Raw genomic sequence first — 17000 nt, forward strand, 5'->3', positions numbered from 1 at the left:
TGGTGCTTGAGGCAGGTTGCTTGCATCTAATTTCCACACAGATACACGCTGAACTTCAAATAGCAGATAAGGAGGAGGATTTCAAGGACGCAGAATGCCAGCACTTGCAGTGGTTTATTGAACTTTGACTTAACTCTTCACAGGGCAATCCTTTAACTCACTGACTGCCATTGACGGCACGAGATGTTCCAATCCATTTTGACTGGGAGAGGCTGGCAGCCCTCTGTTATAAAATAACGATTCATAATAAAAATTATATATATATATATATTAGGGCTGTCAAACGATTAAAATTTTTTAATCGAGTTAATTACAGCTTAAAAATTAATTAATCGTAATTAATCGCAATTAATCGCAATTCAAACCATCTATAAAATATGCCATATTTTTCTGTAAATTATTGTTGGAATGGAAAGATAAGACAAAGATGGATATATACATTCAACATACGGTACATAAGGACTGTATTTGTTTATTATAACAATAAATCAACAAGATGGCATTAACATTATTAACATTCTGTTAAAGTGATCCATGGATAGAAAGACTTGTAGTTCTTAAAAGATGAATATTAGTACAAGTTATAGAAATGTTATATTAAAACGCCTCTTAATGTATTCGTTTTAATAAAATTTGTAAAATTTTCAATCAAAAAATAAACTAGTAGCCCTATTCTGTCCTCAATGTGTGTGAGTACACAAACTGACAGATAGCGAACATAAGTTCCAAAAAGAAATCAGACGGTGTGACAAAGTTGCATGGGCTTTACTGAAGTCATCTCTTTTTGACAGGAGCACGTTTCTTGTATTTTTGTAAAACTGAAAATAACAAGGCAATGTGTCAATAACTTGCATAAATCACAAAATAACATAAAATGTACACACACGTGTCCATTTGAGCAGTAGCACTAGCCAATTAGCTCACAAGCATCTAACAATGTAACTGCATTTCACCACATATGTGAACAAATTCAAATACACATCATCAATAACTATCTAATGCTCATGAATATAAACAAAGGAGGAATATAACTCACAAGCGATGCATGTATTAGACACAAACAGTGTGATGGGGCTATGAGAACTGCCACTGAATACTGGATGCGGACGTTAGCTGGTCTGAATAGCACTGTCTATTAGTGTGAGTTCGCGTCGACATATAATCACGTCAGAAAAGCGCGCCGAAACCCAAATAATCAGCTGCACTGAATCGCCAGCAGAGGGCGACATTACGCCACATAACATATGCAAGTCACACCCAAGCACCAGCAGAGGGCGAAAAAACTCCATAAAACACAATTAACAAGTTGGCCTTTCACTGTACTGACATTTAAATCTGTCTGAGCGGGCCTAGTGCGTTAATTGCGTCAAATATTTTAACGTGATTAATTTAAAAAATTAATTACCACGCGTTAACGCGATAATTTTGACAGCCCTAATATATATATATGTATATATATATATATATATACATATATATACAGTGCCCTCCATAATTACTGGCACCCCTGAAAAAGATGTGTTTTTTAGCTTCTAATATACATATTTTTTTAAATTCAAATAATATGGGACCTTAAAGGAAAAAAAGAGAAAAATCCGACCTTCAATACAAGTGCATTCATTCAGTGGGGAAAAAAATCCCACATAAAAGAAAAAAATATTTGACATCAAATAATGTGTGTCACAATTATTAGCACCCCTGGTGTTAATACTTTGTACAACCCCCTTTTGCCAACAAAACAAGGTCTGGGGACTGAGATGGCCATGGGAGGAGCTTGATTTTGTGTCTGGTGAAACATTTCTGTGTAGATTTGGCCATATGTTTAGGGTCATTCTCTTGCTGAAAGACCCAGTGACTACCCATCTTCAGCTTTTGGGCAGAGGGCAACAGAATTTGATTTAAAATGTCCTGGTATTTCAAAGCATTCATGATGCCATGCACCCTAACAAGGTTCCCAGGGCCTTTGGAAGCGAAACAGCCCCACAGCATCACTGACCCACCCCCATACTTCACAGTGGGTATGAGGTGGTTTTCAGCATGCGCATCTTTCGTGGCACGCCAGACCCACTTAGAGTGTTTGTTGCCAAAAAGCTCAATCTTGGTCTCATCTGACCCAGTTGAAGCCTGGGACCGTGTGTATTTTAGTGTGGGAGCAAGACCATATATATATTTTATTGAAATCAAATTATCTATAGTTAGAATTTTTTCATTAACACTATTTTTATGCACTTATTTATTCCTCCATTGCTTTGTATATGATATACGTAAATTACTCCGTAAACTCCTTTTGTAGTGTTTTGTTTTTCAGGGCAGGTTCTGCTTTTAGGGCGGCTGTGGCGCAGTCGGTAGCTGGAGTTGTCCTTGGACCGAAGGGTCAGCGGTTCGATTCCTGGCTACAACTGCCCACTGTCGAAGTGCCCTTGGGCAAGGCACTGAACCCTAATTTGCCCCCAGCGTCTTGCATGGCAGCAGCACAATTGGTGTGTGAATGTGTGCGTGAATGGGTAAATGTGTGCTAATGTAAAGTGCTTTGGGCATGGTAACCATGTAGATAAATGCGCTATATAAGTACTGTCCATTTACCATTTTTCAAATAATACATTTTAGAACCAAGTATTTTTTTTAGTCCATGTGGTACTTGCTGTAAACAATGGTGTAATAGTAACCTGGCAGGTCAGAGAAGAGCAGGATGCACTCGTTGAAGCCGTTGGCAAGAAGGCGGTCCCTGAGCTGCTGCAATATGGCAATGCCGATACATAGTGGGAACGACGAGTTCCCCAGCAGCAAAGTGTCCCACAGGTGGAAGATCTTATGCAGTGGGAACACATCTGCAAAGGCGGTCGCAAATACAGAATCGAAAAACAAACAAACAAACAAACAAAAAATCAGAGATGCAGCAGCAGGCGAGACAACAGGATTGGGTCACAATGAAAACACTTTGTATATAAAAAGGCATAATTTGCATTTGTGAATTATACATTGGCTGACATGTACTTGTGTTTGGGGGAGGAAAAAAATGGCAACCCAGAAAAGAAATCTGCTAAGGAAAGGTTGCCCGTGGGGAGGTTTCATGCTAGCAGAATATTGAACATGACCGCGCTACCCGCACATCCTGTTTGGATCCTCTGTGGTACACAAAGGCGTTAGGAGGCAGTCCGTCTGGATACATTTATATTTATTTATGTGAGGAGAAGATGACCCTGAAAACTGGCTGATGCTCAGGAGGTGGACATTAGCAGTCAGAGCAGGACACACTGCCTTGGGTGAGTGAAAAGGAGGTAAGAAGGTCACTTCACACTCCTTCCCCCCCAAAGCAGTGTGTGCTCCTAATGCTGGGTCACATTGTAAAGGTGAAACCGAAAATTTTACAATGACAGCATTCTAGTCACTCTTTATCTTTTGAAATCTAACCGTCAAGCTGTGCTGATGTGTACTAGTTCTTGCTTTACCAGAATATCTTTCCAAATATATGGCAGCCATTTCCCATTTAGGAAATAGAGCCACCTCCATTTTCCGGGGCTTTAAAACATTTAACTCATCTGCTTTAGTGGCTGGAGTCATCACAAAGATTTTATGAATTAATCAGTAGATTGAATAAAGGTCACCAAAATATGAAAAATAATGTATCCCCAGGGGAGCTTCTGACCTTTTCAGGCTCATTCATTCTTTGCTCCCAAGTGGAAGAAGATTCCTGGTGCCTATTGATGCTAATAGTCTTTACTCACTGTCAATTTAAAAGAATTAGAAATTATTTTTGAAAGGCCAAATTCAGGCTTTCAAAAAAAAAAAAAAAGTTTTTAGACGAAAACTGTCATTTGTTTCGTTATGTTTTAGTCTGCCGAGACTTAAGCTCGTCATCGTCACGTCCTTACAAAAATATTCATCGATGAAACATTTTCGTTATCGTCATCACTGACGAAAACCACAATGCTTCACGTGTACCAAAAAGGGAATGAAAAATGCCAAAAAATAATTGATTCAATTTTTTTTCAAAAGCCCGCTCTGGCTTTTATACGCACGGAAAAAAGATTTTTAAAATATATCGGTCTCATTTTTGGTGATATTTTTGCAATTTAAACTGCTATGGACTTTATAAACATTTTGGTCTTAAATTACACATATAAGACATACACTTTTCATTATTTACAGTGAGGAGCAGAAGTATTTGCACCCTTTGAGGCCATTTGGGGGCCCTAAGCAAAATAATGCAAAGGGGCCCATATTTTTGGCCCACCATTTCGTCACAGTGTACTGTGAAACCCATACATGCAATCAGTGGCGCCTCCAGAAATTTTTCATAGGGGTGGCCAGATGGGGCCACTTAAAATCTTGGGGTGGCACACCAAAACTAACAGCCATAATTTCAGGTTTTCATTATATTATTGCAGTAAAAAGATCAGGGGAAAACTATCAGAAAGACTTAAGGACATGGCTACTGATATAGTTTGGTGTTTTGTGTAATATTTTATGTTACTAATGATTTAATGTGTATAGTCAATAACTGTCCAGTCAACATTTTGAGTTTCACAACAATTCTGTTTTATTATGTTATGTATATATTAGGCATAAGGTGTACATTTAACAAAACAAAATAATTACTGGGGAAAAGCAGGTGCTGGCAGATTTGCATTTGGGATGAAATGCATAACTGATGCTACAACAATCTACGATTTACTGGCAAGCGGAGTGGCCAGTGGGGTGGCCAACAAATTTATAGGGGCGCCACTGCATGCAATCCAACCCATACGTCCATATTTTGTAAATTACTCAGATTTTGTTGCACTGCATACTTCAAACGTCTCACCCAAAACTATTGTCAGTACTTACAGTAGATAGCGCCAAACCTTTTTCTAAAAGAGGAAAGAAAGAAGTTAAGGAGGAACTTTCATTTTTGTAAACTTGTAATCAAGTCTCAAAACTCACAAAAGTCAAATAAAGCAAACTGTAGTAAACAAAATAGAACACAAATTAAACAATTACCAGATTGAGGTCCCCCTAGTGGTCAGGGGCCCTAAGCAGCTGCATAGTCTGCGTATAGGCTGGGCCGGCCCTGCTCATAGGGTAAAGGTGGACTTTTTTTAAGATAGACTGACAACTCTTCGAGTGTCATAATTATTGCTGATTCTTAGGGGTACAAATACTTATGAACCCCAGTAAATTACAAATATTTTTTTTTTTTTTTTTAAATCATACAATGTGATTTCTGGATTTTTATTTTAGATGACTTCTAGATTATGAGTGGAAACGCATCCATGGTTGAATTTTCAGACCTGTACCAATTTTCCAAGTGCAAGCGAATACTTCCGCTCCTCACTGTATATATTTTACCATGCTCATTATAATCCTTCAAAGGGAAAGTCAAGTCCCACTTAATGAGTCACTGTGATGCAAAATCTCTAGGCGTGTGAGACATGATAGCTACTCACGTGTGAACATGGTCAGGAACCAAGGAATTGCATAAAGCTGTGGGAGTGGGAGACATAACAAGAGTGAGATAAAGCGGCATTTGTTCTCTTCAATGTGCTGAAATGAGCATAATGAAATGAGCTTTAGTCAGTGACTTAACACGGCAAGCCCTGAAGGAACCGACAGCAAAGGAGGAGTAAAAACTGCTGACTTTGATTACGAATCCCAATTCATCTCATTATACCAATTTGTAATCTCTCAATTCTGCCCCCTAGGACTCTTATAAATGCTAAATTAGACCTCATGAATACACTGTGAAGCACAGCGGGCCCTTAATGAAGCGCCTGTACACACACCTGCCAGGTGTACTGGGGGGTTATCGCAAGGCCCGGCGCTTATCTTGGCCACTCAGTTGAAAGCTAATTGAGGGCGGGGGTGGCGAAGAGTGCACCGTCGTCCCACGGCTTGCACACAAGCGATAAGCGGCGCCGCCGGCCGCAGCCTCAATTTCAAGCGGGAGGACGGCGAATCGGGCCAGATTGGATTAGTGACGGCGTAAATGGCGCTCCCAGGAGGGTTGGGGGTTTGGAGATGTGGCCAAATGGAAAACGACCTGAATTAAACACCTGGAGACACATTATACGCTATCCGTTTTTGGCCTCAGGATTTATTGGAGAGGACATCTTGCACGCCACAGCAGTACATCGCATTAAACTCGGGTTTATTTATTTTTGTGCAACAGGTGCATTTATCCGGAAAACCTGGAAACACCTATCCATACACAAATACACTGATCCTTTGCTATTCAGGGAAAAAGCTCGTCAGAAAATTGACTAATAAATACAATTTAAAAAGATCTAGCGTCCACATATGTGGACATCCCATTTTGGGTCATGTCACGGGATGCAAGGTTTCAATTATGTATATATATTTTTTCATTACTAACCCTAATTGTATTTTAAAAGATCATGTTATATTACCTTTTTAGAATATATACAATTATAAATTAAAGAACGTGTGAATTAAAAAAAAAAAAAAAATCAAATTAAAATGGATAAAAATGTAAATACACTCTGGTTATAACACTCAAGGTTTTTTTTTTTTTTTTTTTTTTTTAATTCAACAAAGGTGTGTCTAAACTACGGACAGCAGGCCAACTGCTCAGGTTTTATTGGCCCGCAGAAATTGTGAAAATATCATTTAATATGGTCCACTCAAAAACCTGAAGTTCAAACTACATTCTTTGGCACTTCTCTTTAACACTAAATCGTAGGGCTGGGACAATCTGCTTTGGTCACGATCCGATCCGTATCCCGATACTTGTTTGACAATCCGATACGTATTGCGATACTTGGCAACATATTACAATTACAATTTATAAAAACACAGAGGCATGCATCTCCATTTAAACTAGATGCCATTCGCCATTTATTCTTTTTTGTACATAGAAAAGTGCATTAACTTTTCAAGCAACTGTTCCTGTGCAAAGTATAATAAACACTATTTAAAACACATCACATTTTATACCAATTCCGAAAAAAAAAAACTTGTTCAAAACACATGCCTCCTGGTATGCGTTGCAGCGCAACAGATGTAAATAACAATCAAAATTCATGTTCTGTCCTAATTATTTATTCAGTTACTGTTCCGGTTGTTTCATTTATTGCTAATTATGGTATTTGGTGAAACTTAATTTGACAGCGGCGTCATAAGACTGTCATAAGATCGTCATAATTATGACATGACACTATCATGGGTATTACTGAATGCTTATGACATATGTCATTAAGTGTCTGGCAAGTTATGTTACTAACTCCATTCATATCCAGCTCGGATCTTTTACATCTATCCAAAAGTAAGATAATTTGCCGATAATTTGCTGACATGTTGAAATCGATGTGGGAAACAGTATGATTGTGATTTTTGATTGTGACCTTAATTCTTTTTTTCTGTCACTGGACATATGGAGTGGGAGGGCTGACAGCAATCAGTCGCTGCCAGCCACTCAGTTTTCTTTAACAACTGATGTCATCATCACTGAAGCCTAACGACTGTTAGGCTGCAAAATTAAAATCACTTTAAAAAACTACACTGGTAATATCGGTGATTGTGTGATAAGGTAGTGGTACATATTTGCACTGTTCTCTAATACAATCTTCGATATTTTGAGTTCAATCAATAAGTCCAAAGGAAATCAAAATAACACCCAAAGGGTTTCATTCATATTTCTGTTGAATGCTGGAATTCATGTGCTGTTGTGCTGGCTTGAACGCTGGATGAGGTTCAGAAAGGAAATAGTGATACAGTGCGTGGTCCTCTCAATCTAATGACTTGGATTGATATCAAGCATTCCAACATGATTATGCTTGGACAAAATTAAGAAAAACATTCCCTTTAAAGAACAACGCAGCAGCTTTAGGAATGTTTTGTGTGAAAATTCAACAAAAGGCAGATTTTTTTATATTATGAAACAATTGATAAGGTGTTTTTCTAACATTACACTATAATCAATTAACCTGAAAAGAGGAGCGAATGTGTTAAAGTCTCATTAACTTTGAGATATGCATAATTCTACAGCATATTCTTACGTCAGGGATGAAGCCGATGTCGTTGAGGTGGTTGCTAAGCTCGGGGTCGTGGAAGGCAATCATTTGCGAGAAAACAGTCAGGTACTCTGAAAAACAGGCCACAGAGGAGGTGTTAGAATCTTCTCAAGGGTCCAACTTTTCCTGTTCAAAGATGCCCACAGCTCATTTAAATATTATTTTTTGTGTTGACTGTTATTACAGTTTAACCCTTTATAGGACACTCATTGAACTCAATGGCTGTTGTTGACGGCAATAGACGTCCAATCCAGTTTAAATGGCAAGACTGGCAGCAAATGATCCAAAGCCTGTCGCAATATGCAATATTGCCATTTATCGCAGGATAAATAAAAATGAAGGCGGTAATTTTTCCGCTGTGATTTATCGCCTCGCATGCATGTGCTTGCGCGGGTGCGGCAGACACGCTGTTAAAAGTTCGGATTACTTGTTACCAACTGCGCAAAATGCATCTTTGTTCCAGGTCCGGCAAAAAATAGCGCCGGAGCCAATCGTTCCCATTATATCCTATTGTTCAATGTATACCGGCCGCGTCAGTGCTCCAGATTGACTGCGGACCATCTCCGGCGTGCCGGTGCTGTTGACGTGTGGCCGCTCCCGTCAGGGGTGACATTTCACACGGGGCGGCAATTTTTCGGTACAACACGGGATATTTGAGTGGCAAATTAAAAGCGCTGTGCTTCAAGCTCGTCCTGTTTATGAAAGTCGATTGTCATATGCTGGTGTGGAGCAGTAATGAGCAGACGTGACTTCTGTGGCGTTTGCTAACTTTTTTAATGCGCGCACACACTAGATATCATGAAATAGCAAACTAGATGTGCTACGTCCCATGCCATTGGCTACGTGAGCCCAGAGTGATTATGGGACACGTAGTTCATATACTACATCGATGAATTAAAAACCACCTTAACTGAATGGAAATTAAGCAGGCCAAATCAATCCATACTAGTGACTATAGATAATGCTGCAAATATTGTTAATTCAGTACGTGACACAGATGGATTCGGACCACAAATAGGATGTCTTGCTCATGTAGTAAACCTAGCTGCTAAGAAAGCAGTAGCAATCAACAGTGTGCCCCGCCTCACTTTACAAAGAGTAAATATTGTTCTCAGCACTTTTATACTAAATTTCTTCAGATCAGTAAGTAAAATGCATGTTTATATGATGGCAATTTAATTTTTGCTCGTTTGCAAAAAAAAAAAAATACTGTTGTTATTTTTTTTTTCCAGAGCATTATATGTATTGAATCAGATCGAAAATCGTGGGCCCCCCGTATCTAAAATCGTACCGAACAGTGACTTAACTGTATCGTAGCATCCCTATGGAACACCATTGCAGAAGCTATGAGGGGAAAAGTTTTCATTTGCCTAAATGCTTAAGTTATTAACTGCAATTGTATTTTTTTTCCCTTGAAAAACACATTTTATTTATTCTGTGTTTCTGTGCGGTATTAATATTGTTGTCTTTTACTTAAGAGGCATGGTCTATTGTTTTTAGTTGTGATTTCTTATCGCGTTTAAATGGGTGTACTTGATCTATTAATACACTGTATGTACTGTATTCTTACTGTTACTGTAAATTGGTTTTTAAAAAAATTGGGGGGGGGGCAATAATATCGCATCTCGCAATAATTTATGAGATAATTTATTGCACACTAAATTTTGTTATCGCAACAGGCCTAAATGATCCATCCGATTTCAAACGAATTGGACGTCTATGGTCGTCAGTGGCAGCCAAAGCAAGACATTTCATGTCATGTCCTGCTGATTTTTGGTCATTTCCTTTTCCTTTTGGGGCATTAACAGGTCACTTTCTGTTGATTTGGATTACTGAAAAGGAAGTGACTCAAGAATGTCCCCAAATGAACAGGAAGTGACTCAAAATCAACAGGAAGTAACCTGTAAATGCCCTAAAATGACCTGTAAATGCCTACAAAATGCGCTGGTTTCAGTGCCATTGAAGGCGCTAGACGTGCAATCCAGTTGAAAAGAATTGGATGTCTAGCGGCATCAATGGCAACTAGCGAGCTAATGTAGACACTACTCTAATGGAAGATTTTAGTAGCAACTTGTTGGTCCCTTTGCTTTTTGTTAAATGGTGACACCTTTATAAAATGATTAGTGCTGCAATGATTAATCGATTAACTTGAGTAATTCAATTAGAAAAAAGCTTCGAATCAAAATTTTGCTGCTTCGAGGATTCGTTTAAGTGGCGTTGTAATGTTTTTTTTTAAAGTGTTTGCATTTAGTTTTATTGATTTTGGTGGATGCACTGCCCTCTAGTGGAAACAGTATATACGACTCAACTCATTTACCATGGCTGTTTCCAGCTGCTCCCTGTTAAGACCAACAAAAGGTTGGTTAAGTTTTTGTTTTAAGCTAATATGATTGTTTATGCATTCGTAATTTAGAGGTATATTTTGCAGTTTTCTGTGGGAATATGTATTTGAACGCTTTGTTAAGCGCATTGTTTAAAAAAAAAAAAGTTAGCATTTAATAGCATTTAAGCTAGCGGACTTTTGCTATGCAAATTTGCCAATTGTTCTTGTGTTGGACTTCGATCCTCATGTATTAATTTTTTTATACAGTTTGAGGCTAAACTCAGTTATTTGAATTTATTTTTTAAATGTATTTATTGCGCTTGTGAAATGAAAGTGCAATTCTGCATAGTTTGAAAAAAATACTCGGGAATTTTATTTTGTATTCGCATTTAATGCTCTTCTGAAAGTGCAATATTAGCAAGCCTTTGTTTTACATCTCCTGAAATATATTCTGCAAAGCACTAAATGTTCCTAATCCAATTACTCGATTATTCAAATTAACCAATTAATAGATTAATAGATTACTTAAATAATCGCTAGCTGCAGCCCTAAAAACCTTTTGGACTACAAAGTATCGCGATATGTCAAATTTTCGATATACAGTATTGTCACATCCCTAGTGCTAGGGTGACCATATTTTGATTTCCAAAAGAGGATATTCAGCCCGGCCTCGAGATACTTAAATTTTACTGTCTTATCACTTTGATATATCTAAAGTGTGCCTCCTCCATGTGGATTGAAAAATTCAGTTTTATTTATAAAAAAAAAAAAAAAAAAAAAAAGCTAGTTAACCAAAGACAGAAATTCAAATTCGCAGAGATTACCTTAGAGGCTTTGTTATTCCTAAAATAATGCAGAAAACAACAACAACAACAAAAAAACAATGGATTTAAATAGTGATTTTAAAAAACTGCTATTATTTTTGAACAAAATAATAGCTCTTTTCAATTCTTACTTTACAAATAAATAATCTGAAATAATTTTCTAAATAATACCTCTTTTGTAGAAAATCCAGTTTTGACAAAAACCTCATCTCTCTTTCCAATGATATAATGTAAATTAAACCGTAACCTCAAGACTATCACTACAATTGTCGTTGACAAATCGTTATTCCCACTTAATTATTATTCTCATTCAGTGTTCTAGATTACACGCAAACAATTCAACCTGTTTCCAAACGCAGCAGTTCAAAACTACATATCCCACAATGCCTAGCGCGGCTTTCCTCACTGACAGCACCGGTAGCCGATGCAAAAATTAAACATTGCTATTAAAGATGTCCCAATGCCGATCGATCGGGTCCGATCACGTCATTTTCAAAGTATCAGAATCGGCAAAAAAAATATCGGACATGCCTTTTTTTAATATATATATATTTTTAATCGAATTGTTTTCTAATTGTATTTAACGTTACAGACAAAATGTCTTACACTCATCTAGAGTCTTTAATTTTGGCTTAAAATAGGGCAATCAAATTTATCACGTTAACGGCGGTAATTAATTTTTTAAAAAATTAATCATGTTAAAATATTTAACGCAATTACCACTCACGCATTGTCGCGTTCAATCTATAATGGTACCGTTTTATCTATATATAGAGGTAAAAGGCAGCGTAAAAATGTGTGAATTTTGGCACTCTTTGGAGCCTTTTTTTAATTGGCTAAAGCTTTAAAATCCCTCTCTCAACAATTAGAAATATCGTGAGAAGCAATGTGGGGAAGAAAGGTAATGGTTGATTTTTTTCTTAACACCTTATTTTATTTTCCAACGCAGAGAAGATATATCAATTGGTGCCACTACGCACAGTCACGGTTGCACTTCCCATCATGCATTTGGGCAGAACAGTTAAATGGCTACAGTATCATTTACTGAATGCTCAACAAATACACTAGATGGCAATATTTAGTCACAATATACAAAGTCACATTTATCCTTTAGGAATTACAAGTCTTTCTATCCATGGATCCCTCTCACAGAAAGAATGTTAATAATGTAAATGCCATCTTGAGGATTTATTGTCATAATAAATACAGTACTCATGTACTGTATGTTGATTGTATATATTCGTCCGAGTTTTATTCATTTTTTTCTTAATGCATTGCCAAAATGTATATGATCGGGAAAAATTATCGGGAATGATTGGAATTGAATCGGGAGCAAAAAAAGCAATGGGATCGGGAAATATTGGGATCGGGAGATACTCAAACTAAAACGATCGGGAGCGGATCGGGAGCAAAAAAAACATGATCGGAACAACCCTAATTGCTATAAAAGTTGACAATCATCGGCAGCGTAACGATGCGACACCAAACGGGATTTTACAGATCACACCAGTACAAAGCTCCGACAAAAGTCAACCGTTGCTGAAAGCATAGCGCAAATTTGTATCCAAAGTAGAATAGTAGCTTTTGAATATATACGTATTGAACACAAGTCTTAAAAACTGGGCAGGCTCTTTGGGAACATGTCACAGGCAGCACAGTACCGTAGTATTCTGTGCGAATCGTCAGTCAAAAAAACTGACATTTTCATGAATTTATAAAACCCCGCCGGACGCCCCAGACAGGATGTAAAAAGTGGACATGTCCGGGCAAAAGATCAAGTTTGGTCAACCTACCTAGTGCTAACAATACGCTGTCTGTTTGCGGTCCATGTAGCCCTCGTTTATAAAATTGGAATCATCTCATACATTTGATGGACTTGGGGTAAAGTTCCTCTACAGCAAATCAAAAGCACGCCTTAGTGGACTTTCCTTTGTCCGTGTGGAAACAGAGAAGGGTTTTCACTCAACTTTTCCCACACAGTTGGAAGCCTTAAATTGTCCAAAATGTCTTGGCAAGAAATGGGATCCAACTCCTGCAAGATGGATGTTGTATCAATACATTTGGTCAAGATGAGATTGGCACAGGGAATAGAAAGCTAAACAGAAGCAGACATTTTTTTATAGCTTAACCTTGGATTTATCATTTGTCTACAGTATGTTGGCAAGAAAGTCATGCATTTTTTATGATCAACAAAAGACCACTGACCAGACAGATAAAGATAAAGCTTACACTCTGGGCCACCTAAAAGTGGAGCGGGTTGATAATAGTCCAGTTTGTAGCTTTTTATCAGTCACGCAGGAATCGTTTTTAACGCTGTTTCATTTATTTCCCTATTGCCACATGATGCGGCACGGCCGCAGGAATCCATTAAGAGATTTAAATTTCCTTTTTTCACAGCTTTGAAACAACATGGGGGCACAAAAAAAAGGAAATCAACTCTGAGCAGCTGGCTGCAGACCGGGATAATTTACTTTTGAACTGCACCGCGACCGCGTCGAGAGAATTTGCATTTTATTTTCTCAACGGGACCGCGCGGACAAAATGACGGCAAAATCGGAATGGTAGCATCACAACCGCGGGTAATCAGTTTTCTCCGTCTCACCTTGGATGACGTGTGAGTTGTCTTTCAGGAAAAAGTTGTAGAGGTATTTTGGAATGAAGGCGGACATGCAAGCGTATGCCAATGCTGTGAAATAATACAAGGATTTTAAACAACAAATAAAGACAAACAAGACACAAAGTGCAACCATTTGCCATTTCTTACCCTCGTTGTTAAAATTTAAGTAAAGAAATGGGGCGCAAAGTGAATCCAAACCTAAAAGAGAACATAGAAACAAATAATATATGAGCACTTTTTTTTTATGTCGACCTCATCCAAAAGTTTAAGACCTAAAATAAGTTCACATTTTATTCCTTTTACGAATGCAAAAAAATTCTATTTATGCAATCAGGATACGTTATTGACTAAATGTGTGTTGGTTTGAGTCATTTTGGTTCAAATTGAACCAGACTAGTTGTCTTTTATCACACCTGATGATTAAGTACATGAACATGTAAAATTGATAAGAAAGTTTAGAATACAGCAGGAATGTAACATTTTCCCCCGAGAAAGTCCAAATTTTGTTGTTGTTTTTAATTCCAAACATGTTAGCAAAAAATACATAAAAATGAAAGGGAGAGATGTCCCAAACGCATATTTTTGCTCCCAATCTGAGTCCGGATCCTTATTTATTTTCAATAAAAGTTTCAAACATGTTATAGCACTATCCTGTTTACAGTACAGTGATCCCTCGCTATTTCGCGCTGCAAACTTTGCGGCCTCAGTCCATCGCGGATTTTTTTTCAATTTAAAAAAAAAAAAAAAAAAAAAAACAGATGAGCTGTCCGGAGCTGATCGCATTGTCTCACTCTTCCTCCTGCCCTGTCCCTGATCTTTGTTTGTCAGGCCATGCACTGGAGTTGCTTTTTAAAGTTAAAGGGTATTACAACACCTGGAGAAATACTAATACTCCATCATTTATCCATAAACGCATGCCTTTTGGATTCATATCATGCCACTTCGTGTAATTACACACATCGCAACACCAAGAAAATGATAGAAATTTGGATCGATTGCCAAGCTAAAACGACCGGCGCCCGAGATCCCGGAAATCTAGCATATTGTGTGCGTGACGTCACAACAAGGAAACACACAAGGCTCAGTGCTTAGAACTGAATGGCTGCGATGATGGCGGACAATTTTGTTTCTAGTTGCAGCGACGAATCCGACGTAACGAACGTTCTTCTAATGGTGACGAGCAGAGTTATGAACCTTTCTTTGGTGTTTTGGGTTATCAATTTGAGCCCAAACGAAAGCCAATGCAGCCTAATGAAACGACCATTGAGGGGAGCAATCACACTGATGAAACACCGGCAACAGATCGTGTGGGAAACACCGAATGGTTTGTTTTGCATTTCTTTTTGTGAAGCTGATACACCGTGACCGCAAAATAATGTATAGAATAATTATCATTTATTATGCTATCATAGGTTTTCACTCTGCTAACAGACACAAATATGAATGGGATTAGAGGATTTGTTGTATATATTTTACGAGCGATAATTTATACATGTGTCCAGTCCTATATCCAATGCGTGATATGTTTTTTATTATAAAAGAGTACTCACTCTGGCCATTTCCCTCCTTTGCTTAGCCTGGGGTGGTGGGGTGGTCTCATCAGAGCCAGTCATCGTCCTCTTTCTTGATATCTCGGGACATTTAGGTGGCTGTGCGTGTATGGCGGATACCGCATCTGCTTTCAGCAGCAATTTCTTAGCAAAACCTGATTTCATTTGTCCATAGTTCGAATAGCTTTCAGCTGTAAAATGTGCACCACACAAAACCGTGCCGGAGGCTGGGTCTGCAAAATTAGCCCTCTTAGCACGGACAAACTTTAGTCATTGTCTTTTTTTCTCACGTTCGGGAACTCATGGGTACTACATTGCGACAAATGGCTATTTGTACACCACATAGCATGACAGGTTTGAAGCATTTTAGCGATTGTTTGATAAAATACGAACGCAACTCTCTCGTCGATAAACAACGATGGCACCTGCCTCGACCTTTTTTCCTTGCTGTGACGTCAAAGCCCCATTCGGCTGTATTCCGGAATACTTTTGGAAATGTTCGTAATTTTCAATCTATTTTCGATAACTGCTCATGAATGTGATTTATTTTTTCGTTAACTTTATTAATATTTGTTATCTTGCCACATAACGGTTCTATTGATATCACACAGCCCCTTAGTATTATAATACCCTTTAACGATGTTGACAGATGTTTAGTGTGTTTGAAGTTCGCTCCTTTGGCAAGATCAAAGCACCACATGCATCAATCATCGTTTAACTTGTTAAACAGTTGCTGTGGCAACTCATTGTGTGTAAGTGAGCAGTGGAGTGGCGTTAGTGGACTCACTCAATGAAGCATTTAATAAAGCCAAGCAAATTTTGTACTCCTTTATTGTTGTTTAAAAAATAATTCGGTGGGACACCAACATGTTTAAGACCTATGATAATTATTAAATTTAAAGTGCTTAAAAAACATTTCTTTATACTTTAAAAAAAAAAAAAAAAAAAAAACATACTTTGGGAAAAAATGGAAACGTCTTAAATGTATTCCTTTCCAATGCTCAATCTGAATAAATACATTAAACACAAACACAAAAAAAATAAACTTCTTTTGGGCGCTACTTCGCGCTTTTCACTTATCGCGGCGGGTTCTGGTCCCCATTAACCGTGAAAAATGAGGGATCATTGCACTTCCTCTTCTGACATTTTTGGGAGTGCTGCGCAGTATACAACTAAGGCTCCAAACTAACATATTTTACTAGCAGCACAGTGGCCCCTATCTTAAAATTTTAGGGGCGCTAGCAAAAGATTCAGGGGTGCACACGACAGTTTTTTTCTCTCATTTTCAATGTTTAACCGATAAATAATTTGATAATAAATGCATAAAACTACAAACTTATGAATCTACATTTTATTCTCTATCAGTTTTGACATTGATCAGTATACCGCTTAGAAATTATGTTAACAATTTTGTTTCATTTCTGTTGCTGTCACCTGGCACTACAACCAATCGGCAATGGATTTATTTATCGACAAAACACCTGCGAGGACACTGGCCAACCCGGAAATTGACATCCGCATGCCACACTTCGTCAAAATGGAAATACGTATCATTCTTGCAGTGTGCGAACATCACATACTTTATGAGATCTCTCGGTATGATTTCCGGAACATACATTAAAAAGTATGGAAAGTTGTTGGCGCTCAGAATACACCGATTAATTTTAAAATGCACTC

General features: G+C 37.9%; 1 protein-coding gene across 1 annotated transcript in view; it reads right to left on the reverse strand.

Annotated features, from left to right (window-relative positions):
- The window catches only part of tbck (TBC1 domain containing kinase), a 68817-nt gene that overhangs the window by 29191 nt on the left and 22626 nt on the right, over nucleotides 1-17000 (reverse strand). The window contains exons 18-22 of the mRNA XM_057844138.1: nucleotides 13921-13971; nucleotides 13759-13842; nucleotides 7995-8080; nucleotides 5427-5463; nucleotides 2667-2828 (exon numbers count right to left, since the gene is read on the reverse strand). Coding sequence (XP_057700121.1) covers nucleotides 2667-2828; nucleotides 5427-5463; nucleotides 7995-8080; nucleotides 13759-13842; nucleotides 13921-13971 — 420 coding nt within the window. The remainder of the gene's footprint in view (nucleotides 1-2666; nucleotides 2829-5426; nucleotides 5464-7994; nucleotides 8081-13758; nucleotides 13843-13920; nucleotides 13972-17000) is intronic.

Source organism: Corythoichthys intestinalis, chromosome 8 (genome assembly GCF_030265065.1).
Source record: "Corythoichthys intestinalis isolate RoL2023-P3 chromosome 8, ASM3026506v1, whole genome shotgun sequence".
NCBI classification, from domain to species: domain Eukaryota; kingdom Metazoa; phylum Chordata; class Actinopteri; order Syngnathiformes; family Syngnathidae; genus Corythoichthys; species Corythoichthys intestinalis.